Source organism: Centropristis striata, chromosome 19, assembly GCF_030273125.1.
Source record: "Centropristis striata isolate RG_2023a ecotype Rhode Island chromosome 19, C.striata_1.0, whole genome shotgun sequence".
Classification (NCBI taxonomy): domain Eukaryota; kingdom Metazoa; phylum Chordata; class Actinopteri; order Perciformes; family Serranidae; genus Centropristis; species Centropristis striata.
In genome coordinates, this window is record NC_081535.1 from 15,904,665 (window position 1) to 15,928,441 (window position 23,777).

Here is a 23,777-nt window from a genome sequence, read left to right on the forward strand (position 1 = left end):
AAGTTACCTTGAAATAGTAATTAGTTACTGATTACCTATTTTCAAAAGTAATTCGTTTCTTAAATTAATTTACTTGCTTTTCAAAAACATGATGCACAACCTGAATACGCTATAAAGCAATAGACCTTTCCCCCTAATTCTATTCTTTTTGCATATTCCAGCATATTTTAATGAAATAAAGCAAATCTTTCTTTTGTTAACTTATATTTCTGCACATTCCACTATATTTGAATTTTAAAAAAGCAAATCTTTCTTGTGTTAACTTATATTTCTGCATATTCCAACATATAAAATAAAATTATTTTTGTGTTCATACTCCATACGAATAGATGTAAATAAAATACAGCAATAAAATAATTAAAATCAAAGTCTCTCCAGACTGCATTCTGAATTATTACCATTTACATCTTTTAACAGTTAGTAAAGTGCAGAGAGGAGTAATGAGTTTACAGAAACTGAAAGTGCTGTTGCATGCCAAATTTAGGCTGCTAGGCAGTCTCATTTTATGGCTACCCTGACAAGACCCTATGTTTTTTTGTGAAAACAGTGAAACAGTGGTTATATCGCATCAGCTGAAGCTGGTCGGTATTTTTTGTACAATGAGTCTACAGTGGAAATGGGTAATATGTCCTTGACAATATAGCCAGTGACGAGCTTCTTCAGTTCAGCAGCACTAAGTCCTGTCGCTCTTAAGTCTATTTTCACCTGTTTAGCAGGAGAGGGCCTGTCAGAGGTTTGCCCGGTTGAATAGGATGTGGTAGTGGTAGCTGTCATGTCAGAGGGGGGATCTGCAGTGTCTCAATGAGTTTTACATTCCTCTGCCGGCTTGTGAGGTTCTTCCCACACAGAAGATGTTTTTGTCACTTTTTTCCGAGTCAAACTCAAAGTAATGTCGGTACTTCCAGGCATTGAACGCCGCATGGTCCTGCTCTCTCCCACACTCCATCTCTTGTTGTCACACGTGTTTGTTACCACTGACGTCGCACCGCTCATACGTGATTGTCATGAGACACTCTCACAGCCTGCTTGCAGGAAAGTAACAGTAATCCAATTACTGTTTTTGCAATTGTAATCCCTTACTTTGCTCATTACTTGAAAAAAGTAATCGGATTACAGAAACGCGTTACTTCTAATGCCTTACTGCCCATCACTGCTGGTGACATAAACAAACAAGTTTCATTTTTTTTGTTCTGTTGTGAAGATTGGTCAAAGCTACAGAGCTCACCACTCTATTTAAATGATATTAAGCGTCTCAAGTCTCATAGTCTCAAGTGCATGGTGCAAGTGCATTTATGGCGTGCCCAACTGCACTTTTGCTAGTTAAACAGTGCATCATCTGGGCATAAATTAAGGCAAAAGGCCAAAATGGCTTAGCTAGGGAGTGTCATCTCCCATTCCTTTTTAAAGTCACATGCAACTGTATCTGGTGTATTTAAAAGGTAGATTCTGCAAATTTGAGAGGCGAGTAGTTCTCCCATTCTTCTGTCCCATCAACAACTCCATTTTACTGCTTATGAGCAAATACACTGAGTGTACAAGCGTTTTGAACCTGAATAATACAGGAAAATACTGTGCCAATGACTTTAGACCATGTATTTGTTCATCAAAGACACAATCACTTTCTGTGCCAACAATGCACCTTATATTAAGACCAACAAGTACATTTGCTACTGTGCATTGAGTGTAAGATAAGTTCCTTGTTTGCTAAGAGAAAGCGTGTGTAACCTTCAGTTGTATCCACAATGAGAAAAGAGTTGGACTCAGAATCTTTAAATGTCTGGAAAAATCTTACATTTTCATTACTTCATTAATTCTTCCACTCAAAATAAAAGCTTGCACATGGTGGTTTGTAACTCAGGTTGGTTTAAAATCCACTCTGCCTGGCTTATGTGGTTATCATTTAAAGAAACTAAACCTCCCAGAATTGTATGTACTTAGAAGTCTGCTTCTGAGTACTGTTAGATTCTCAGTAACACCCAGCCGCACTTTACTGTTGAACACATTCTTGTCCACACTCATTTGTGCAACTGCTGAGCTTTTCTACCATAAAATGTGTATATTCCAGGCAAATAAAACCTCTCTGCTTCTAAGTAACAGAGTTTTTTCCTAAAACTCCAAAACTGTTTCGTAAAGGCTTTTTCATGAGGACTTGACAATGATATATCATACTTAAATCCACTATTAAGCAATACTGTCATTACTCTACCTATCAATGTAAAACTGTGTGTCATATGAGGTAAGGCAAGCCCCTCAGATTAAGGAAGAAGCCGTCTGTCTGTCGGTTCATTTGTCTGTTAGTTTGTCTTGCTTGAAAGTTGTTAAAAATGCTTCTGGAAGAAAAATAGTCCGCTGTAAATTTTTTACAGGAAGGAAAATTCCCACACAGAGTACACACACACACACACACACACACACACACACACACACACAGGCATACAAGCCTTTATACACTTACACACTTGGGGATACATGCTTGATTAAATGTGAAAACAACTCATGGCAGATGTATGTAAATGTAAATGTGTTTCTGTGTGCATGTTTGCATGCATTTGCGTGTGTTTGTGTGTGCATATGCTTGACCACACTTTTACACACAGACATTTTAAGAAGGGCAAAACTTGTAACTTAACACATGCATACACCCTTTTCACAAACTTACTTTACATTCCATTTGCACCCATATTTACAGTCAGCACATTAACACTAAATAGATCCTTCCTCAGCTCTTCCATGCAGACTTTGTTCACAACCTCCCATCATGATTGACTCATTCAACTCTACACCCAGTTATTTTTCAGCCGGCACTCACATGCGATGCATATGTTACTTTGTTGGATATCCAAATATGAAAGGAGCTTATTTATTTTGAGGGGAACTTGATACTGTTATGCAGTATCATATAATGGGATCAAGATGAAAGATAGAAATACATGGGAAGAGAGAGAAGGTTATGAAGCAATAGATATGTAATGCTAACTGAGTCCAGCTTGTGTGGCCTTAAAGTTTGGCCACTCTTTAAAAAGATGTGGGTAATTAAGGTCAACCAAAACAGGAGTAGAGTGTAATTCATGGTAAAAACACAGGTTTCCCATTTTCTGTTCTGAAAGGGAAAGTCAAAATGATTGAGCTCTCACGGCTTTGTTGTGAGATTTCTTGGCACCAATATCAATTTGAGCATTCCTCTTGCGTTACATGGTGCTATTTAGTGGAAGAGGATGAAAAAAGTTGAGGTTTGGATGATGCAGTGGCTCCCCATTTTGGTCTCATCTCTGCAAATATCATACCACAAGCCAAATAATTTACAGGAATCAGAGCTATGTCTAATAGGAAATAGACCTAAGTTTAGGAAATGTTTCTGGTGAACAAAAGATTGCCATTTTCAAATGTACTGTTTTGGGAACACTCTGGTTACCATTATTGTTTCCAGTAACTTATTCAGCACATCAGGGATACTCAATTTGTTTTGCCTGGGAGCCACTTTTCCAAAATGCCAGGAAGCCAAGGGGCAGTTAATAAACAATCAATAATATTTATAAGATATATATTCACCAGCTGCCTGTAGGAGTGAATGAGAGCGTGAATGGTTGTCTGTCTCCGTGTGTCAGCCCTGTGATAGTCTGCCTCTCGCCCAATGTCAGCTAGGATCGGCTCGCACCCTCCGCAATCTGAGTTTGTAGGGATAATGAATGAATGAATGATATTCATCAGCCCTTTGGAGCCAGTCAAGCAGCCCCACGCAGATCAGGCAAACTTGAAAATTGTTGAAGGCAGAACATGTGAGCAAAACGAGCAGGTAGCATGAGGATTTAAAAAAAAAGATGAATTGTAGCCTTATATCCTGCTCCAGTACCACTCACACTGTAAGTTCAAAGATGTCAAGTCCTGATATGAACTTGAAATAATATGATAATAATGTATACAGGATGTATACCAAGTAATTCTTAATACAATATTCTATTCACATCTTCTCATCACTTTTAATCAGGACTGTTAAGTTAATACAGGACTGTAAACACAACATTGTTGTGAGACGTGTGGCCTTTGCAAGCCTTAACAAGTAACCTGAATAGCTGCTGTTTCTAATCTATTCTCAATGAAAGGTCACAATGGGAGTGGAAGGGGTGTTCATTTATTATTATACTAGGTCCTATATCGGACTGTAAACTTGAGCTATTTTTTGTTTGTCATAGTAGAGTGGTGTTACCACTGTTGGGTTTCACTCCTGGCCGGAGTCCGCTTCTTGCAGATTTTTCATGTTCTCCCCATGTGTGGATTTCCTCTGGGTTCTCCAGTTTCCTCCCACATTCCAACAACATTTAAGGACTCAGTCGCACAGGATGCACTTTGTGCGTTAGAAAATGTGAGGCAGTCTGCCTCGATTTTGAGAAGCTTGCACAGGAAGAAGCACTGAAAATGACAGGCAACTGCATAATCGGCTTCTGTCAATCACTAAACCATGCAGCGCAGTTAATTACATTACAAACTGCATTTCCAGTGCTATTTTGTCTGCAAAACTGATGTGCTCTATTTTGTTGTTTGTGATTTTTCTTTGTTATCCATCTAACAGCAAAAATGATTGATGGCTTGATTTTTGTTCTTTTTAAAGATCATATGTCTAGAATGTTTTTAGTATATATACATTGGTATCATGGTTGCACATGAACTCAGAAAGAAGATACAGACACAGAGGTCGGTATTCCAGTTGTGGAAGATTCCCTCTGTGTGTTGTAACACTTCCACCAAAGTCAATCTGTTTTGTGTTAGGGCTGATTGTGCAGTTGTTAGATATCAGTTGTCTGAGTGGCATGACTTGACCTTACAAATGCTATCAGCAGTTACTTGAGCTGCTGGTAGCCTGTGAGGCTTACTGACATACAGTAAACTAAGCCTTATCAAGCTTTGTTAGGTTACACACTGATCGGGGACTTGATGAGTGCTGAATTGCTGTTGTCATTTTTTGCGAGGTAAACATTTAAAGGATGTGTGTCAATCTGTCACATCAATGTGCAAACTGATGTTTGTGTCAAAGCACACTTACAGCCCACTTTAGAAAAGGCCTGTGATATGTGTCTCTATCTGACAATCACTATTATCTCTTATCTTGTTTTTCAGTCGGACTCTTCAGTGACTATAACCTGTGCAAATGGGAAGTGGAACAAACAGGTGTCGTGTGAGCCTGTGGACTGTGGTCTGCCAGACAAGTACCATGTTCATCCAGCCCATTTCAACTTCTCAGAGGGCACCACCTACGGCAAGAAGAGCACCTTTCAGTGTCGAGAACCTGCCCAGCTCGTAGGTGAGATGCAAAGTGGAGCATGCACCAACATTTATATCCAGCCCTTTATCTTTAGGGTCCATGAGATTAGATGAAAATACATTTTATTGTTCAACAGATGATTTCATTCAGTTTCACAAATTGAATGCACACGCAGATCCTGATTCATTCTATTGTTAAGATGCACATGTGTTATTTTTTAACTAATTGCCATAGGCACTTTCGTCCATATTACATTAAAAAACACAAACATACAAATCGGAATACGATGATGGTCAGGATTTATCTATTATTTATACTTCATATTAATTTAATGGGGCTACATGGTGGTGAGGTGGTTAGCACTCTTGCCTCACTCCGACTCCAGCCTGCGGCTCTTCTGTGTGGAGTTTGCATGTTCTCACTGTGTCAGCGTGGGTTCTCACCGGCTACTCCGGCTTCCTCCCACAGTCCAAAAACATGCAGCTCAGGTTTAATTGGTGACTCGTAGGTGGGTATGAGAGCGTGAATTGGTAACCTGGTAACCTGTCCAGGATTTACCCCGCCTCTCGCCCAATGTCAGCTGGGATAGGCTCCAGCCACCTGCGACACATAAAAAAGGAAAAAATAAATAAATAAATAATAATACATAGAAACAAGCAAACACCCTCCACCCATCCCCAACCCTCCACCCCTGACCCTCCATCCCACCCATCCCATTTAAAACAAAGCACAAACCGAGGAAGCGCCATCTCAATGTCGAGCAGTGAGGAAACACTGTAGGCAGGTTAAAAAAATAAAAGTAAGGTAAGATAAAATTAAATTAAAAACAAAAGTTAATAATAATAAAAAAATAAGAAAGATGAAAATATTAAATAAATAATTAAAAAGTAGAGCATGATAAAATATATATGTATAAAATAGACTTTTAAATAATAGCAAATAAATAAAAGAGATGATGTTGTAACACTAAGATTCATAAGCAGACAAAATATTTAAAAATGGTTCAAGTAAAAGCCAAATTAAAAAGATAAGTCTTAAGTTTGCTCTTTAAAATTAAGGTTAAGGATAATGAATGAATGAATGAATTAATTAATTAATATTAATTTAATTAATTCCATATTCTGTTGATCAATGAACTCATGTGGTTCATTTTCTTTTTCATTTGTCTTCTTTTTCTACTGACTAACACTGGGTTTTCCTTTTTCATCCACTTGTCTTTCCACCTCAGGTACAAACAACAGTCTTACCTGCCTAGAAGACGGTCTCTGGTCGTTCCCTGAGGCTCTTTGCGAGCTTCGCTGCCCAGCTCCTCCTCTTGTACCCAACGCTGTGCTGCAGACCAAGCGCTGCAACGAGACCGGCCTCAAAGTGGGCACGCTCTGCAAGTACAAGTGCAAGCCAGGCTACCATGTCACTAACAAACCTAAGAGGTAAAGCAAAAAAAAAAAAAACATAACACAGTTGTTGATTTAAAGTTACACAAAGCCCACAAGTCTAAATCGTCTCCTTTTCCTTTCAGGCGTGCATTCAAGCGCCAGTGCACGGAGGATGGCAGCTGGCTTGAGGGGGCATGCGAGCCAGTGACTTGTGATCCGCCACCTCCCATCTTCCACGGCTCCTATCACTGTACTGACGGCTTCCGCTTTGACAGCGTGTGCAAACTCAACTGCTCTGATCCTGCTGGTAATACTGCTATCACCGCCACAGGAGGCTCTGCCCATACGGTGAGGCTGCTGCACGCTCCATGCAAGCAGGTCTGTCCATCTCTTTCCTCTCTTTCTATTCTTGCTTTACCTATATGTATGTCTTCTTTTTGTCATGTGTATAAAAAGTAGACATTCTCTCTTTTTCTCCCGTCTTTGCATCCTCACTGTTGATCACTTTTTAGGGCTCAAAATGGCATAAAAGTAGTGAATAATACATATAATCGCAATAAATACTTTATAATGTTGTTGTAATGATAACAAGGCCCTTCACAATGCAGATGTTTGTTTGAAGATTGTTAGTTCATTGTTAACATGCTCCTATCTAATAACACATAGGTTTGATAAAAGAAGCAATTTTTCCCAAATACGCACGCTATCCTCGCCGTCTTTTATCTGATACTTCTTACACTGCCCTCACTGTCTGAACGCTTGTCTCTCCCTGCCTGTTTCTCTCCCTGTCTCCCTTAGCCCTACTCAATTTGACGCCATGCTAATTAGATTGCTATTGATTTCCAGAATAGTCCTGCTGCCACAGACTTTTGAAATGTATACACCTTTTAATCTATTCTGCCTCTAAGGCGTTGTGGGTTGGATGCCTGATAAAAATTGGATTGTATTTCCTCCGTTGCAACGGGATGCCATCTCAGTGTCCTTGGCCTGCTCGTGTTTGCGTGTCAATGTGTGTGTATAATTGTTTGCCTGTCAATATATGTGTTATTTTCAGGGCGCAGGGTCCAATGTGATCCGCTGTAGGAAGGATGGAAACTGGACAGGGTCATTCCGCCTATGCCCACACAGCAAAGGCCAGTGTTCTCTACCTCAAAACCTCCATTATAGCCTACAGTACTCATGCAAGCGAGGACACGGCATAGGTCTGTATACACTAATTTACTATTATAATAACATTTGTGTCATCTCTCATTGTTCGTATCATTCACAGCTTTGATAGTGTGCTTTTATTCTTTATTGTTCACATTCTTTTTCATTCTGTACGCCTAATAACCATTCTAATTTGCTTTTAATGAGTCAACAAATGTCTAAATCTCTGTCATGTAACCTAACACTTTCAATATCATCATTTGAAAGTAAAGAAAGGGGATGCCCTTGCGTTAGATGTTTTTTGTACATACTTTTATTGGTTTTGTTTTTCTATTTCTCTCATGCTCACACACACACTCACACAGGTGAGGAGTGTGAGCTGACGTGCAGAGAGAGTAACAACGATGTGGTGATCCTCCCTAGCAACATGACAGTAGAAAGTGTACTTAAAGAGCACTGGAGGAACCCGCACAAAGTCAAGGTAAGTTTGTGTTTGTGTTCACTCACTGCTCTGAGAGACGCACTTCACAAAGTTCTGCGATCCACAACTCTCCTGTAAGGAATTTCACGTATAGTGTCTACATCCTGGGTCTATTACCCACAATGCAAAATACCAGCATGGCAACCCTTCAAACATTTTGATTCTATTTTTAATTGGGAGTGTGAAGACACGCTGCCGCCCTCTTGCATCCATGTCCTCGATATGGCATTTCAGCTACTTTCCTGGACACATAAAGAGCTTCTTTGGGAAACACTCACATTTGTAGCATTCAATTTCCTGAGCATTTGTCAAAATCGGAACTAACCCATAGTGAAAAAAGTAAACTAAACAAAAAACACCACTCCCATTGTGGCCAAGCTGTAAAACCTTATCCACTTGTCATCAGTAATAACTGTAATTTTCTGAAATAAATCTCTGACGCTCACTGGTTAATGACCTCATTTGATTTAGATATACCTCACAGCTACAGACTGTACTGATTAAGTACTGTTTGCTTACACTGGTAGAGAGCAAATACAGAGGTTAGAGGTTATTTTGAGGAAGGTTATTAAGCACAGAACTGTACACCTCGTCCCTTTGGGAGTGCCACTGAGTGCCACCCCACCCCCAACGGTGTCATTTAGGATTTTATGAAGCTTGTGGGTGGGGTCAAGAGGTGGAGGTAGGGTTATGGTGTGTAATTGAGTGTGTGTGTGTGTAAGTTAAGAGTACGAGACTACACCTCCTCTTCTAATTTTACTCTCCTCCCCTTTTAACTTGATTAATGTCAGTGATGTGCAATTAGTTTTAAGTGTTTTGTCAGCTTAATGCCCTTTTAGCTGTAGAGTCGGAGAAAGATCTTACTAAATAGCATCGAGTTTTGTAACCAGAGAAGGAGAAAAGAGAAGCCACGGCCGAGTAAAGGAACACATTGTATTTCTCACTGTATTTTTTCCCCCTACAACTCCTTTTGTTTTTGTTTCAGTCACACTGAGTCAGCAGCTTTTTGTGGTGGATGTCGGGAGAGAGGGGTTGCTCGGGCCACGTGGACATGAAATGATCTGTTTTTCATGGATTTGTGTAATTGATATGATTTGTGCTCAGTTGGTAATTTGAGACCTGAGGCTGTGCTGTTGGGGGCAGTGGATAGCATAAGAGAAGCCAGAGAAGTGAGGCTGAAGGGGTGAGGGTTTCAGACATGCAGGAGGAAGAGTTTTTGCTTGTATTGTGCACTTAAGAATGTGCCATGTCTTGGCTTTTGTTCCAACTGACAGATTCCAAATAGAGTAATGCACAAGACACATGCACAAGAATATATAAGCTTCACTTTTTTCAAGAGGTATGAAAAAGATTGCAAAGATCCCAATGATGAGCAGACAGAAAATTACCTAGAATATGGTATAATGTAGTCATTTCTAGGACTTTTGCAATTACATTTATGTCAGAATCTAATGCAGTGGGGGTTTTTGACACCTGTCAGTGTCAGTTGTTATAGTCAGTGTTATCGTTCTGCTATTAACTTGGAGTGTAGATGATGGTTTCAACCATTTATCCATTATGTTAAGCGACTGTTTCAACCGTTAATCCATAACTTTTCAAGCAGTATATCAATTAATATAAGCTTAAAATTTCAAAAGTTTATCCATTTTTGTTCTATTTTACCCCTTTATTCATTACTTTAAGATGATTGTTTCAACCATTTTTCCATTACTTTAACCTGATTATTTGCACTGTTAAATCCATTCTTTAAGCCAACTTTTCCAGCTATCCATTACTTTTAGTTATTTCAAGAGTTTATCTGTTACTTTAAGATAATCATTCAAATTGCAATATGTAGTCTTACAGCTGGTGTTACTGGTGACTTAATAATGGTTATAGTATTTTAATCAAGTCATGATTATTTTTTCAAATTAGTTCAGCTACACAATCTTTGCACATCCCTTGGTTTGGAATCAGTGCTCTAAGGGATCCCATTTAATTCTAGCAGCAGAAAAAATAGATACAACAGCAATAAATACTCAAAGGGTGAAGCAGAAAAGATACATATGGCTAAGATATAAGATACAAGGAATGTAGAGGGCTGTATTGAAATAGTATTAAGAAACAAGAACAGGGGGAGGCTGCTGTAGTGGAAAAAGAAATCAATCATGACAGTGGCTTACAGTTATAGTAAACGTAGGAGTGTAGTAAGTTCGAGTAGAAATCATAACATTCTAACTTCTAAACTCCGCTCCAGGATGGGATTCTTTATACACTATCTAAAAGAGGATTCATGTCCCCAAATGCACTTTCTAGTTCTACTTTGCTGAGTTGGAGGTTAATGTTGCCCACCTTAATAAGAGATGTTGATTTATTGCCTTTAAACTAGTTGTATTTTGGTTCTTAGTGTGACCCACTTAGAATTCTCCCCTGCTTCCCTACCTCCACCTCCTCCTCTTCTCTTTCCTGTCCCTCTATCTCTAACAATTGTGCGCCCCCAGCACCCTCCTCCCCCTTTATCAGCAAAATTACCCTGTCGGGCTTGCTGTGGAATTAGTCATTTTCTACATGACATGACCTCGTCTGTGGTGGCGCTGAGATAGGGATCTATTTTTATGTGGTATCAGCGCCCCGGGGAGGCTTCAGAGGGTGAGGATCCTATACGTAGTGAGGGGTGAGGCCAGGCCACGATCATGGATTATCATGATTTACGGCCTTGCTGAGAGAGGAAAAAAAGAGTGAGAGAGAGAGAAAATGAGAGAGCGGGGAAGGGAAGGAGTTTCTGGATGACATCATCATAGCAGAGCACAGTAAAGAGATAAAAGAATAAAAGTACAGTAGTTGCAAAAAGTTTAACCTATAAGACAAAATATTGTGCTAAATCTTCCACCATATAGGGACCATCAAAGCCACTGAACACACATGCATACACACGCCATAGACGTTCCTGCATTCTGCTATGCAGCACGACATCGCGATAGTAGAACGGTTACTCCTGCAGCTCTCAGTTGTCCTCAGTTGCTATGTTGTTCTTTCTCTCCACCTTCAACCCCCCCATCTTTCTTTTTTGCATTGATTTGCTGACAGCACTGAAATGAAAAATACCTTAGTTTGCAGCAACAAAAGAAAAGCACGTCAACTTTGGGAGATATTGGGACACAGGGGGTCTGAGAAATGGCCATCTAAGGTCAGACAGTCCTTTGCTGTGGATGACACTTTTGATCATGCACACTACTGTCCAAGTCTGGGGTCACACTCGTGCTGTAAACAAAACCCTTCTCTCCAGCTGCTGGCTCGAGTGGACTCATATACTGTACACAACCACCCGTACACCTAACACACAGCAAAGGCCTGTCCCGGACACAAAAGTTTTCCGCTGCACAGTGGGAGAACTGGATGGAATTCCACACATAATGCAAATATATTTGAGAACAAGTCAAGTTTTATCTTGTAAAAATAACTTATTCCACTTTGGTCTAAGGTGGAAAAAGGTCAGTGTAAATCAAAGTGGGATTTACAATGATAACCTCCATGTGTAGCACATGAGCCTTTTCTGATAACTCCTGTGTTTCACTGTGTTAGCTTTTGCCAAAAAATGTCACTTGTACTTCAGTTAGGGTTAGAGTTATGTGGACTGAAATACAGGTGAAAGAACACAGTCTTGGAAAAGCCTGTGTTCTTAAATGCAAATAAAGCAACTATTGAAAGCAGTATTCCTTAATTAATTCCATTGTCTTTCTTTCAGAATATAGTCTGTACAATGGGACTGAAATGGTATCCACACCCAGAATTGCTCCACTGCCTCAAAGGATGTGAGGTAAGGGCTCGACCTGAATTAGATTTCTGTTTTTGTTTTTGTCTTTGTTTTTGTGGAGTAATAGTCTCATCTATCATATGAGACTTTAATACTTTAATCCTTCCACCTTCCTTGATCCCAAACCAAACAGAGTGATGAGAAATTTGTCTGATATAATATGTTGCCAGATCTCTTGTGTAGACGCTTATAGTGGCCAATATTGCAGTATGCTCCACTTTCATGGTGGATATACATATTCATAGAAGCATGAAAATAACACAAAACAGACAAATGTAAGTGCTTGTCTGTGCAAGAAATGACCTACCCTAACACAAAGAACAAGCCCAAAGAAACATCAGTTAGCTTTAAAACAAATCAATTTCAGTCTTAATAGTCTCCAAATGTGAATTCATAACATTGTATTCACTGTGCTTGGCCAGTGGAGTTGGACAACAATAGATTGGCAGGTGCTGGACAAGTAAAACACTCACACCAGCTTGTACTGGAAGTGAAGACAAGATCTCATGTCAGAATAGTATTATCATGCTTCCAGGCAGGGCAGAGATCCTCAGGCTAGCTGATGTTGGGTTTAAATTAAAAGTACACTTGTGTTTTAACCAGAGGTGTGGACTCAAGTCACATGACTTGGATTTGAGTCAAATCTGATGACTTTAGACTTGACTTGACAAAATCAAAAGAGACTTGCCTATCAACTTGGATTATTTCGCCAATGACACATGCGTTCCCTAGCACTTGAGCCTTTTGACTTAACAGATTATTACTTGCATTTGATAAAGGGCATATTATGACTTGTTTAATTCAAAGTTTAGGACTTGTCAGTCTTGATTTGACTTGCGACTTGAGTGCAGAGACTTGATACTTACTTGTGACTTGCAAAAAAAGACTTGTTCCCATCTCTGGTTTTAACACACAAGTTCACATTGACTTTTCGTCGACCTTCTGCACAGGTTGTAAGCATTTATGCATTTATAAACCAATTAAAAATGCTGTTGCAACATGGGTATCTGATATCAGACAAATTGATGTAGCCACATCAATTTGACACTCATTAGCTACTGTAACCTGATGTAATTACTGATTTATTACCTCTTACACAGTAATAATGTGATCACGTGTCAAACATGTCTTTCTACTAAGAAAAGGTGTATTCACATGTGAATACAACTGTAAAATAATTATTTTCCATGACTTCACATTATGAAAGAATGATATCATCTACTCAATTTAGGCCAACTGGATAACCTGATTGGTAACCCAAGTGGAAAGGGTGGGGCCAGCCTAATAAATCACCTTATTGGAGTGTTTTGTATAGTGTAAAGTTTATGGTGTCCTCAGTTTGATTTACGGGTCTGGCCCACCAAGGGCTTAAAAAGTCACAATGAAAGATGAGGGAAATTTAATGTATGAAATTCATCAGCAAATTTAACCGGAGACCTTTAAAATGCCCTGAAATGCTCATGAGTATAAACTACTAGAACAAAAGGCATTTTGGTAATTCACCTTTTGGTGTTATTTAATTATTTCACGCTCTCTCTCATCTCTCTGGTATAGCCATTCATGGGAGACAACTACTGTGATGCGGTCAACAACAGAGCCTTCTGTAACTATGACGGAGGAGACTGCTGCCAATCCACTGTCAAGACCAAGAAGGTTAGTGGCATGCTTGTACCTCAGAATAAACGTCACGCTTCAGACAAAGAGATGACGATGGATTTGGTCCTGGTCACACTGATCAACAGTCAGTGTTTGTTTCCCAATTCTGGAGTCACACAAAGCTTAGGAATAAATCCCACCTCCCACATGTGATCGTTTTCCTTTCCCTTTGCCGAACCCACTTGGACTTCTTCATTTTCCCACTGCCATCTATCTAGGGGAGGTTGCCATTATCACGCTTTAACGTTTATAAATGATCATTTCTACCTACAAGGTAAGAATAATGGAAACCACAACTGAATATACTGTCGACGACTGCTGTATTTCACCTCTTGGAACATCTCTAAACAGATTCTTCCTTCCTTTGCTGCGTGTCCAACTTTACCTTACTGGTAGACAGATTACTGATACCACATCCAAGAAAGTGGGAGTTGTCAGGCTTCATCAGTAGTCTTGTTTCCTCTGTGCGCCTTTATTCAAGTGAAGTTACCCACCACCCAAAATGTGGGTAGTAATTGTAATCTAATTTAGTTATAAGAACTATGAATATAATTTACCCTAATTGTCAACACTTATTCAGCTGGGTTGTATTTCAGCATTAAGCTGAGCATGACAAAAAGTTTGGTCATCCTTGTGGTAGTAACTCTCTGAATTCTGGGAGGTGCTTTGTCTGGCTTTTTCCAGCCAACTGCTGGCAAAAGAAACTTCCAAAAGATTGGAAGTGTATTGTAGCTTCTGTGCAGCAGCATCTGCTTCTCTGGCCTGGCCTGTTTCTGTGAATCTGGCGAGGGACTTCAGTTGTACTCCTGGCATATTCATCTGTATGTCTGGCTGGACTTATATTGCAGTCTATGCGTCTCACTGGCTGTGTCAGTGTGTCTGACTGGAGAGCCTCTTCATTTCCTCTATGGGGAAAAAAGACATACAAGGGATCTTCCACAGTACAATCAAAGTTCTCATGATTGCTTCCGGTCCACCTTCACACAATTTGTCATGGATGTTTTGGGTCCATCAGGATATAAATAATCATGTTTCTTTCCTGGCTAACAAAATTTTTCCAGAGAAAGCTCTTTGATGTTTATTATTTGTTCCTTATTTAAACCTTTGTCTGAACAGACACTGGCAATACAATGAACAAGTCATGGCCTTTGCTAAAGGAATTTTCAAACAGTACTGTTGCTTAATTTTTTGCGCTTTGTCATTTTTTTTGTACTGTCCCATTTGCTGTTCATTTGTCCGTCTCTCTCAGCTCTTCTGCCACCACCACATCCACTCGAAAGAAATCCAACAGCGGCCACTACTACATTTATTAGACCATAGTCTCTAGATCGAGCTTAATTTAATTCAGCACCAAACATCTTCACAGGAATCTTCAAACGGTCTGACAGCATGTAACAGTTTATTCTATTTTGAATGACATTTCATTAATAGCAGTGTTCTGGACAAAATGTTTTCTGCATGACTGCCAATTTTTTTTATTCAATTTGGAGTAAGAGAGTAAAATTACTTCAGATTTCACATGGTCATAGTCATTCTGAACAGGATTGTATTGCAGAAATCCTCAGAAGGGAAAAAATATTAAAGTTTAAATATGGGGGCATTTTGAGCTGAAATCCATCGCCTCCATCAGCAAACCAAATACAGAAACAGTTTCATCAAATCTGGACTTCTTTGCTGATGGTTTGAATCGGTATATAAAATGTGAGTCATCCTTTTTGGCAGCTCTGAGTACTTGTACCGTAACAGCATGATTAGATGGGCATCAAAATTCATATGGCTCACTTGACTGAGTGTAATACACAAAAATGAAGACAACTCCAACATCTACCATGTGTCTGGTAATTCTTGATGTGATTTGCGGTGCAACTAAGTTATGGACAAGACAAGATTTGTACAAGAGTAAGATCACCAAGACTTTTGCTGTTCTTACAAATTACTAGATGCCTGGCAAAATTAGTTCTGAGCAAATCGGGTTTAAGAGGTCAAACATAAGGCTTTATATATGTTACTGCACACTGCTACTCAGCTATGAACAAACTGTACATAATCCAACTCGGCTAGAAAGAAATCCAGAGATCCATTGTTAGTTTTTGTCTGTTATTCATAACTTTAGTATCAGATGTAAAGTATTGGATCCTCAGTTCAATAGCAGCAGGAAAGTCGGTGAGCAGCCCGCTGGGAAGTGACCTCACTCCTGAAGTGGTTGATTGACGCTATCTCATCTCTACATCTTCTGGCCCCAATCCAGTGCAGGGGCTCAGCCAGAACTTGCATAACTCACTTTTACTGACAGACCCCGTTGGGAGGATAGCCTCCATTGAATTACTGCAGCAACAGGAGGTTGAGCTGGGTTAGAGATGACCATTGGTCCTGTTGGAGTTAGGATTTGTAATGTTGTACATCAAAATTTAGGCAGTTTAACTGAACATTTTATGTTTGGCTGTTCAGTAATAAATCTATAGTTTGAAAATTGTTTCGGTTTAGGAATTTTGGTCCACTTTTCAAAAAGTGGTTGAGATTAGTCCAACACTAAGGAAACATTAGATGGATATATTGTCCTTAGTCAAAGGTTAGCCTTTAAGTCAAACTCTTCTTTTTATCTGGTACAAATACAATCCTTTTTTTGACTGAGCAACCAAACAAACATTAAACAGGGAAAAGTGCACTGCTGTTTGTTTTCAGGCTAAATAACTAATTAGTTGGTCAGTCTGTTTTAATGCTGGTGTGGTCTCTTAAATGCTTACATAACGCTGCCTGTCCATGCTTTGGAAGCTACAGAGAAAGTTTGTTAATTTTCTCTCTCCCTCCCCTGCCGGTGCTCAGCCTGCCAACTGGTGTCAATCAAACAGTGTCAGCACACCACTCCAGTGGCTGAGAGGAAAAGGAATAATTCTTTATATCCTCTAATTTTTCAATATAACAACAATTAAAAACATGTTGACATTATTTTTCCTGCATTAAGAAAGGACTAAATGTGATTTCAGTTGGACTTAAATCATTGTAAAGGAATCTGGCACAGGTTAACTGCTGCTGTTTTTCCAAGCCAAGGATGCTACATGCCGATGGTCAATAGTAGTGTCTGCAAAACAGGTGTTAGCAGTTCTGAAATAATAACTACAGGCAAATGGAGGATCACATTACCTACTTGGTACTAACTTCTGTCACGCCAGCACAAGATGGATTGGGTGAAGCGCAGTTATATTCCAATAACTGAAACATTTCTGTGAGCTCCTACAGTATGATACAGTAAGTATCATACTGCAGCTGGGCTCAAGAACTCCAGGCTGCTTCTCCAAATTCTACTTAAAGGCATTTTGCCCTGGCATTATTTGAAGAAAGCAGTCTGGCTGGTGTTTTCCACGAGTAGGTCCCTTAGAAACTATTCCGAAAGATATGAAAAATTGCTCCGAAATAACCAATCATAATTTGATTTATCAGCTGCCAAGAGTGAGGGGCGAGGGAAGTAACTGTGGGTGAGAAACAAAAAGGAAACACTAAGGAATTAAGCTGATATGTGAAATTGATATGGGAACAGAGGAAAGCCAGATGTTTGATATAATCCCCTTTTTCTTGTTAGTTTCTGAGCCCGTTGCCTAATTGATGGCGCTTGCTTGCACACACATGTTGCGTAATGCCTTGACTAATAGAAACCTACATGAATGAAACTCAGTTTGACCTGAATATAGTTTTAGGTTATTACCCAGACAACCCTTTTGTCCGTATTTAAATTTCCTCCACGTTTATTATCTTTTTGGTACTTGTGTAAGTTAGGCATTTGGATTTAGTTGTTTATTGCTCTTGGGCAAAGCTTATCCTCATAGTCATCCCTATTTGATCAACTCAGTCAAAACAGAAACAGGGTATTTTGCACCTGATTCTGATTTTCCACAAACTGAACACATGCGTGGCAGGCGGCCAAGGACACATTAAAAACCTCCCAAAACAAAACAAAATGTTACAATATATGACAAAAGGAATCTGTAATTCATTTATGACGGTCTTTCTCCTCTGAGCTGCTGAATAAAACACTTGTGGGTGACAAAGATGGGAAGTGTTTTCCTTCTTAGCGGGAAATCAATGTTCTTTTCCCGACCACCAGTGAAGACTTTGTCCTAACTTGTTTAATTGTTCCTGAACACAGATTTTGTTGTGACAGATTCTGTTGTCTGTGTCAATTATGAACCATTTGTACTCATTGCTATTTATTGTTAGTGCAAATAATAAATTCAGTTGCTTATGGGGTTGGATCACATTTCTTGAATTGTTATAGTTTGAGAAATGACTCCTTTGAAGATGTTTTCTTTGTGGGCGTAAAGGGATGAAAATAATTTTAAACAACTGCACTATTAAATCATGTTAAGTAATCGTTTTGAAAAAGTTGAGTTGTTTTAGGAAATTATTTAGTCTGGGTGTGCTGGTGAGCCGACATATTGCACGATACAGAGAGGTCTTTCTGCAACATATACTTATGAATGAGTTTGCGTGATATCCTATAGAATATGGCGGTTCTATTTAACATAGCTGTTTTAAACATATGACAATGGCAGTTTTTAACACGCCGTTGTTGTGACATAAAAGTACTTGGTTAGGTTTAGGTAACAACACTAAGTGGTTAAGTATAAGCAAGAAAATGAGAAGAGGGTTTGGGTTAGAATAACTATGTTCATGCCCAGACATTTATTTACAGGTTCACTTAACCTTCCTATTATGTTATTTTTTTCACGAACAGCAACAACCTGGGGCATGTTTAATTATCCAAAAGTGTCTGATACAAAAAAATTCCCAATGAACATTGTTTATATTTTATTAATAACTCCATTACCAACCATTTCAATCAATATTTAGTGCAATGGTGTTCTTTACCTCTAAAAGAGCATGGTTCAATGAGGATAATTCATTCTTTTGTCATAAAAAATGCATGTTGAAACTTTTTTTATGTACATTGGAAATACCTACATATAAAAAACAATGGTTTTAACATGATATTGATTTAAAAAAATATATTTTAATTTTTTTACTTTTTATGGAAAAATACTTTTAACTATTTTTTTTAGAATTTTAAACTTTGAAATATACAAGAGACAACTTAAGAGGAGGGTTAAAATAACAAGTAAACTTTTTGTTTCAAATTACATGCATAGCAGTCTACTGTGTTCTGTGTCAAACAATTAAACATCATCCAAAATTACCATACAGTTCAATAAATACCTCTCTTAAACACTTTCAAGAAAAATTTAACATTTCAAACTTTGCGAAGATAAAATGTATTGGAGGACCCTTGTATTGTATTGCAATAGTTTTAGTTAACTGTCCCTAATAAACTGAATGCATACTGTATGTAAAGTAACAGTCCTAAAGTAGCATTAACCACCAATGTACCCACTATCGGCCTCCCTTTACTCTCATTCAGTCCTACTCATTCACTGTCAGATACTCATTCACTTTCTCTCTTTCTCAGTCACAGTGTCCCTCACACTCTTTCTCTCTCTCTCTCACACACACACACACACACAAACACGAAAAAAAGTGCAACATATGAACAGACACACCAGCCACTGGTTGTTATGCACAAGAGGTCTGGTGACTCACTGGGACTCTTGCTCAGTGTTGATGTCCTCAGTGTGTTGTGACAGTAGAGCATATTAAAACAATAATATAATATGATCCATGCACACAGACACACCTCTCATGTATTCCTCTGACAAAACATTTTACGTCTACTGTTCCCTCTGATCTTTGGTAATGAGGTGGAAGCAGAAGAACAGGCCCAATTTAGATTTTGTAATAGACTTTTATTCTCCTCCATTATCCAGGGTCATATATTCTTGATATACATTCTTCTTCTAAATATATATTTAGTCTGTCTAAAGAGTCCAAAGGTTAAAAAAATAATCTGCCAAATTTGTTTACTCTGTGACCTGAAACCAACCAATGGAGGAGATACAACACACTGATGAAAACATCTGCTCACCCCTCCTTAGTAGAAAATGCTTAACGGACTTTTTTACAGCATTGGCACGACTGTTTATTATTATGTTTCACAACATCAAATGCCATGCCTTTGAAATGTGAAATGATTCAACAGTTCAATATGAAAAATCATAATTTCTGGAACGTAATAAAATTTCTTCCAGATACAACAATTGGCCAAGTTTTTACTCTTTTCAAGCAAGCCTGCTATTGTGGGAATTAAGTTATTATCAGTTATTAAAGTTTTCCAGGTCCCTCCTGCTTTTCCTCGTCTCTGTTTTCCTGTCAACTTAAAGTTTAATCCTGATAAGAGCTGCGAGAAAAAGATTGTGAAAAGCAGTGGAATTCGGCCACTCATTTACTTTTACTTCCCTTCCCAGGAAATGTTGCCCTCGTCTTTTATTTTGGAAGAGATTTGTGTATTAAGGAGTTCTGGATGACTTGCTGTGTATTATTCCACCCCAGGAGCTTTGAAGGTGCAAGGACTGGCTGCACGTAAGGTCACCACAGGATCTCCCCTTAATAGTTGCAAGCTGTTGGCTGAATTTGGAGAGGCAGGGAGGAGAGGAGGCAAGGGTATGGAGAACGCCTTTGTGAGGGTGGCCTGCGTAAGACCCTTTTTGTAGGTCCCCCCCCCCCCACCTTCTTAGTTTGGACGGAATTCCTTTCTTGGATGCTTGAAGCAGAGGGCAGCGATTATATGGTTATAGCTTTCTCGAAATGTGCCTGTAGGTTTTTCTGTCTGCATTGGTGGTGGCTAAGTGTTTACAACTCTCAGTCTGGCACAAGTATGCGTAATATGTGACTTGTTATGTGTCACAATTGATGTTTGTGTCTAAGCTGATGGTCCATGATAGCCACAGCTGACCACTTAACCTCTCCGTCTCTGTTGGTGATTCACGTAGACCAAGCCCTTTCAAAATAACAGCGCAAAAGTCATTTTCTTCTTAGTGTTTTTGGCTGTTACCAGCATACCTTAACTTATTCCTATATAATTCACACAAACCAAGTAGATTATTTTGGAGCTATCACAGATAGATAGATAAATATACATAGATAGTATGATGTTTATCAGCAATGAATAATATTAGTTTTTTCGCTAATTTCTGCCTTTAACATGTTCCACATCAAATATTCACATAACTGGATGCCAAAATCACATGCCAGCAACAGCTCTTTATTTTTTAAACGTCTAAGGGCAGCTAAGTTGACTTTATTTCCCCGTTGCCAAGTCTCTGCCAGGGCAATTAAAGGGGAGGAAAGGGCAGAGGCACAGGCGCCCGCACATACACATGGCATTACAAGTTGTTACATTCTTATTTTCTATACAACAATGCACTGAATAAACAGTAGCTTGCCATAGCTTCCTTTTTCCCAACTTTATTTGTATGTGAGTGTGAGTGGAGTAGCGGCTAAGGTTAGAGGAGGCAACAGCATCTGAGCAGGAAGGGAAGGAAGGATAATGTGGAGGGAGGAGCAGGGCTTTTCTACGCAGCTGAGCAAAGGTAGTTACACACCAGGGGGGGGACACTCCCCACAGTTTTTAGAGCTTTTGGCTGTTTGCTGATGCCAAGTGCTCGCACTTTATTTGCCAAGCTCAGTTATGTGTTCTTTTGTCCTTAAGTTGCTCTTTCTCCCTTCTAATCGAACCCATAAAACTCTTCTTGCTGAGTTTTCTTTATGTTTTTCTCATTCAGACATCTGTTCAAGTTATATATTTTTACACAAAGACTACCAATTTTTTGTCAGATGGCTCAGATTTATTTCACGATTGATTTTAACGTTTGTGATACGCAGTAACCGAAATGACAGTTGTTTGTTTGAAGTTATGAGACTGTAGATGGATGAGTTGTGATCCTGTTCGTTCTGTATTGTATTGTTTGTTCCCTAACTCTTCTGAACAGGGATGATTGGTTTTTAGATGGATGTGCATATAAAGGAATACTTCTCTCGCAAAAGTATCATTTGTATAGCAATTACTCACTCTGTGTTACCTTAAATTTGAAAGAAAGCGTTGTTTTTCCTCACATATCTCTACAGTGAATGACAAATCCCAATATTTCGAAAGGTCTTGATGATTAGAAGTAAATGTGGGCTGTGTTCACAACTTTTACACAACTCATACAGTATAATCAGAGTCACATTTATCCAGCACTTTTTACAAACACATGCATTTTTGCTTAAACCTTACTATTTCAACCACTTCCACATAACAGGCGCACCACTCCTGCGTGAGACTGATTATATCAGGTTCTAATGAAAGTGCATGTGTTTGGGAAGTAGTAGTAGATAAGATTAGATAAATGAGACTCAGATTATACAGCACGAGTCGTGTGAGACTTTGCAAACGGAAGTTTTGATTTAGTTTTCCTGTTGTTAAACACAGCCACATTTTACTTCAATTGATCAAGAATTTTCTCCATTTTTTGGATTCTTCATTCACTGTGAAGGCATGTGAGACAATCAAGTTATTGATACACATGGTAATTTGGGGCGATTAATCTTTTTTTATATTAAAAAAGAACTTTAGAGAAAAAAATGGTGTAGCATAACCTAAAATGTTTCTGAATTTGATGTTAAAATTTTTATAATTCACTCTTACAGCAACTATTACTTGCTTATAAACAGTGTGTTATGCATCAGCCAGATCACCTTTCCCCAGGCCTGTGCCCCTTACACACCTTCTTCCCCTGAAGCACAGGCTGACACACACATACTGCGCACACAGAAATAAGAGGAACTCTGTGTTATTTTGACCTGTTCCTGAGATGGAAGGATGGTGCTCTGACAAGGTCTGCGTTCTTCAGAAGGGCTTTCATGTTGTTGTTAGTGGGTGTCCTCCCCCAGCCCTCCTCCAGCCCTGGGACATGGGGCAGCATGAGGGCCCCCAGGCCCACAAGGCCAGCCAGTCCCATTTCCCAGCCACCCTGAGAGAACCCTCAAGTCAGGGCCAGATGTGGCAGCTGGCCCAGCCACCCTGGAGGTCAAGGTCAAGGGAAACCATGTCAAATTTGCCACCCACCATCATTCTCTAGATAGAGAGATAAACAGAAGTGGCCTTGGAGGGGGAGTGAGGTGTGGTGGGAGGGGTAGTGTGTGGGGTTGTGTGCTGCAAGAGAGAGGAGTAATAAAGCTAGGTAAAGAGACTCTGAATGAGACAAGTGTGAAACTAAGAGATAGTGTAATTAAACTGAGAAGATTCAGGTGGGAGTGAGGAGCCCCATGTTCTTGGCTTCAAATGCCACAGAGGAAACACTGTTCATGCGGTTGACAGCTGTTTCTGAAGTGTGTCCGGCCCTCGGCTTGTAAAGTCGTCACATGCAGGCCTCATTTTCTCAGAGGAGTCTGGGCACTGCCCACCTGGCCCTCACATTAGGAACACCCCCCCACACAAACAACTTATTTTATACCCCATTTCAAAGGGGAGCCTGCGTCACTGCTCCTCAGTGACCAGCATGCTCCCCCATGTCATTCCACAGACCTGCTGTCTAAAAATCCCCAACTCTCACAAACTATTGGTGGTGTTTCCTGTGTGTTGCATTTACCACCAGCTATAACATTTTACATTTACTTTACAAAACCATTCAAAGCAAAGCATGACCAATTTTATGATGTTACTTAGTAAAACTAAAAGAAAGTCATAAGTTGTAAGAAGGGCTAATTATTTTATTTTTGTAAGTGTTACTGATTTTAAATAGATAAGTTCATCCTCTTATGCAGCGTTGTCTGTCAGCCTTTTATGAAAAACAGACTTAGAGACTCAAACAGCTGCTCATCCTTCCTTCTTTTATATTTTTCTCTTCATTTTTTCTTCTTCTCCTGTTGGCTGCTTTTCTGTTCTGAGGAACTTGTTTAAAGGAACATTACGCAGAATTGGTATCTTTTATCTATGTATTTTTTATTTTTATACAACACTCATGAATATTAATAACTGCACATGTACATTTGTTCTGATTACATTATTTATGATCAAAAACTCACTCTGCTAACATAACCAAACTTCAAGAAAGAGCAGCATTAAAAGACATAGCTAGCCAGCTAATATTAGGTAATATTAGCTGGCTTGCTATGTCTTTGCTATGTTTTTTTAATGCT

The 23,777-nt window shown here is 39.2% G+C and overlaps 1 protein-coding gene across 1 annotated transcript in view; it reads left to right on the forward strand.

The window, feature by feature from the left end:
• Nucleotides 1-23,777, forward strand: part of pappaa (pregnancy-associated plasma protein A, pappalysin 1a) — a 95,474-nt gene that overhangs the window by 63,552 nt on the left and 8,145 nt on the right. The window contains exons 15-21 of the mRNA XM_059358418.1: nucleotides 5,113-5,296; nucleotides 6,486-6,687; nucleotides 6,777-7,011; nucleotides 7,688-7,835; nucleotides 8,148-8,263; nucleotides 11,988-12,059; nucleotides 13,611-13,709. Coding sequence (XP_059214401.1) covers nucleotides 5,113-5,296; nucleotides 6,486-6,687; nucleotides 6,777-7,011; nucleotides 7,688-7,835; nucleotides 8,148-8,263; nucleotides 11,988-12,059; nucleotides 13,611-13,709 — 1,056 coding nt within the window. The remainder of the gene's footprint in view (nucleotides 1-5,112; nucleotides 5,297-6,485; nucleotides 6,688-6,776; nucleotides 7,012-7,687; nucleotides 7,836-8,147; nucleotides 8,264-11,987; nucleotides 12,060-13,610; nucleotides 13,710-23,777) is intronic.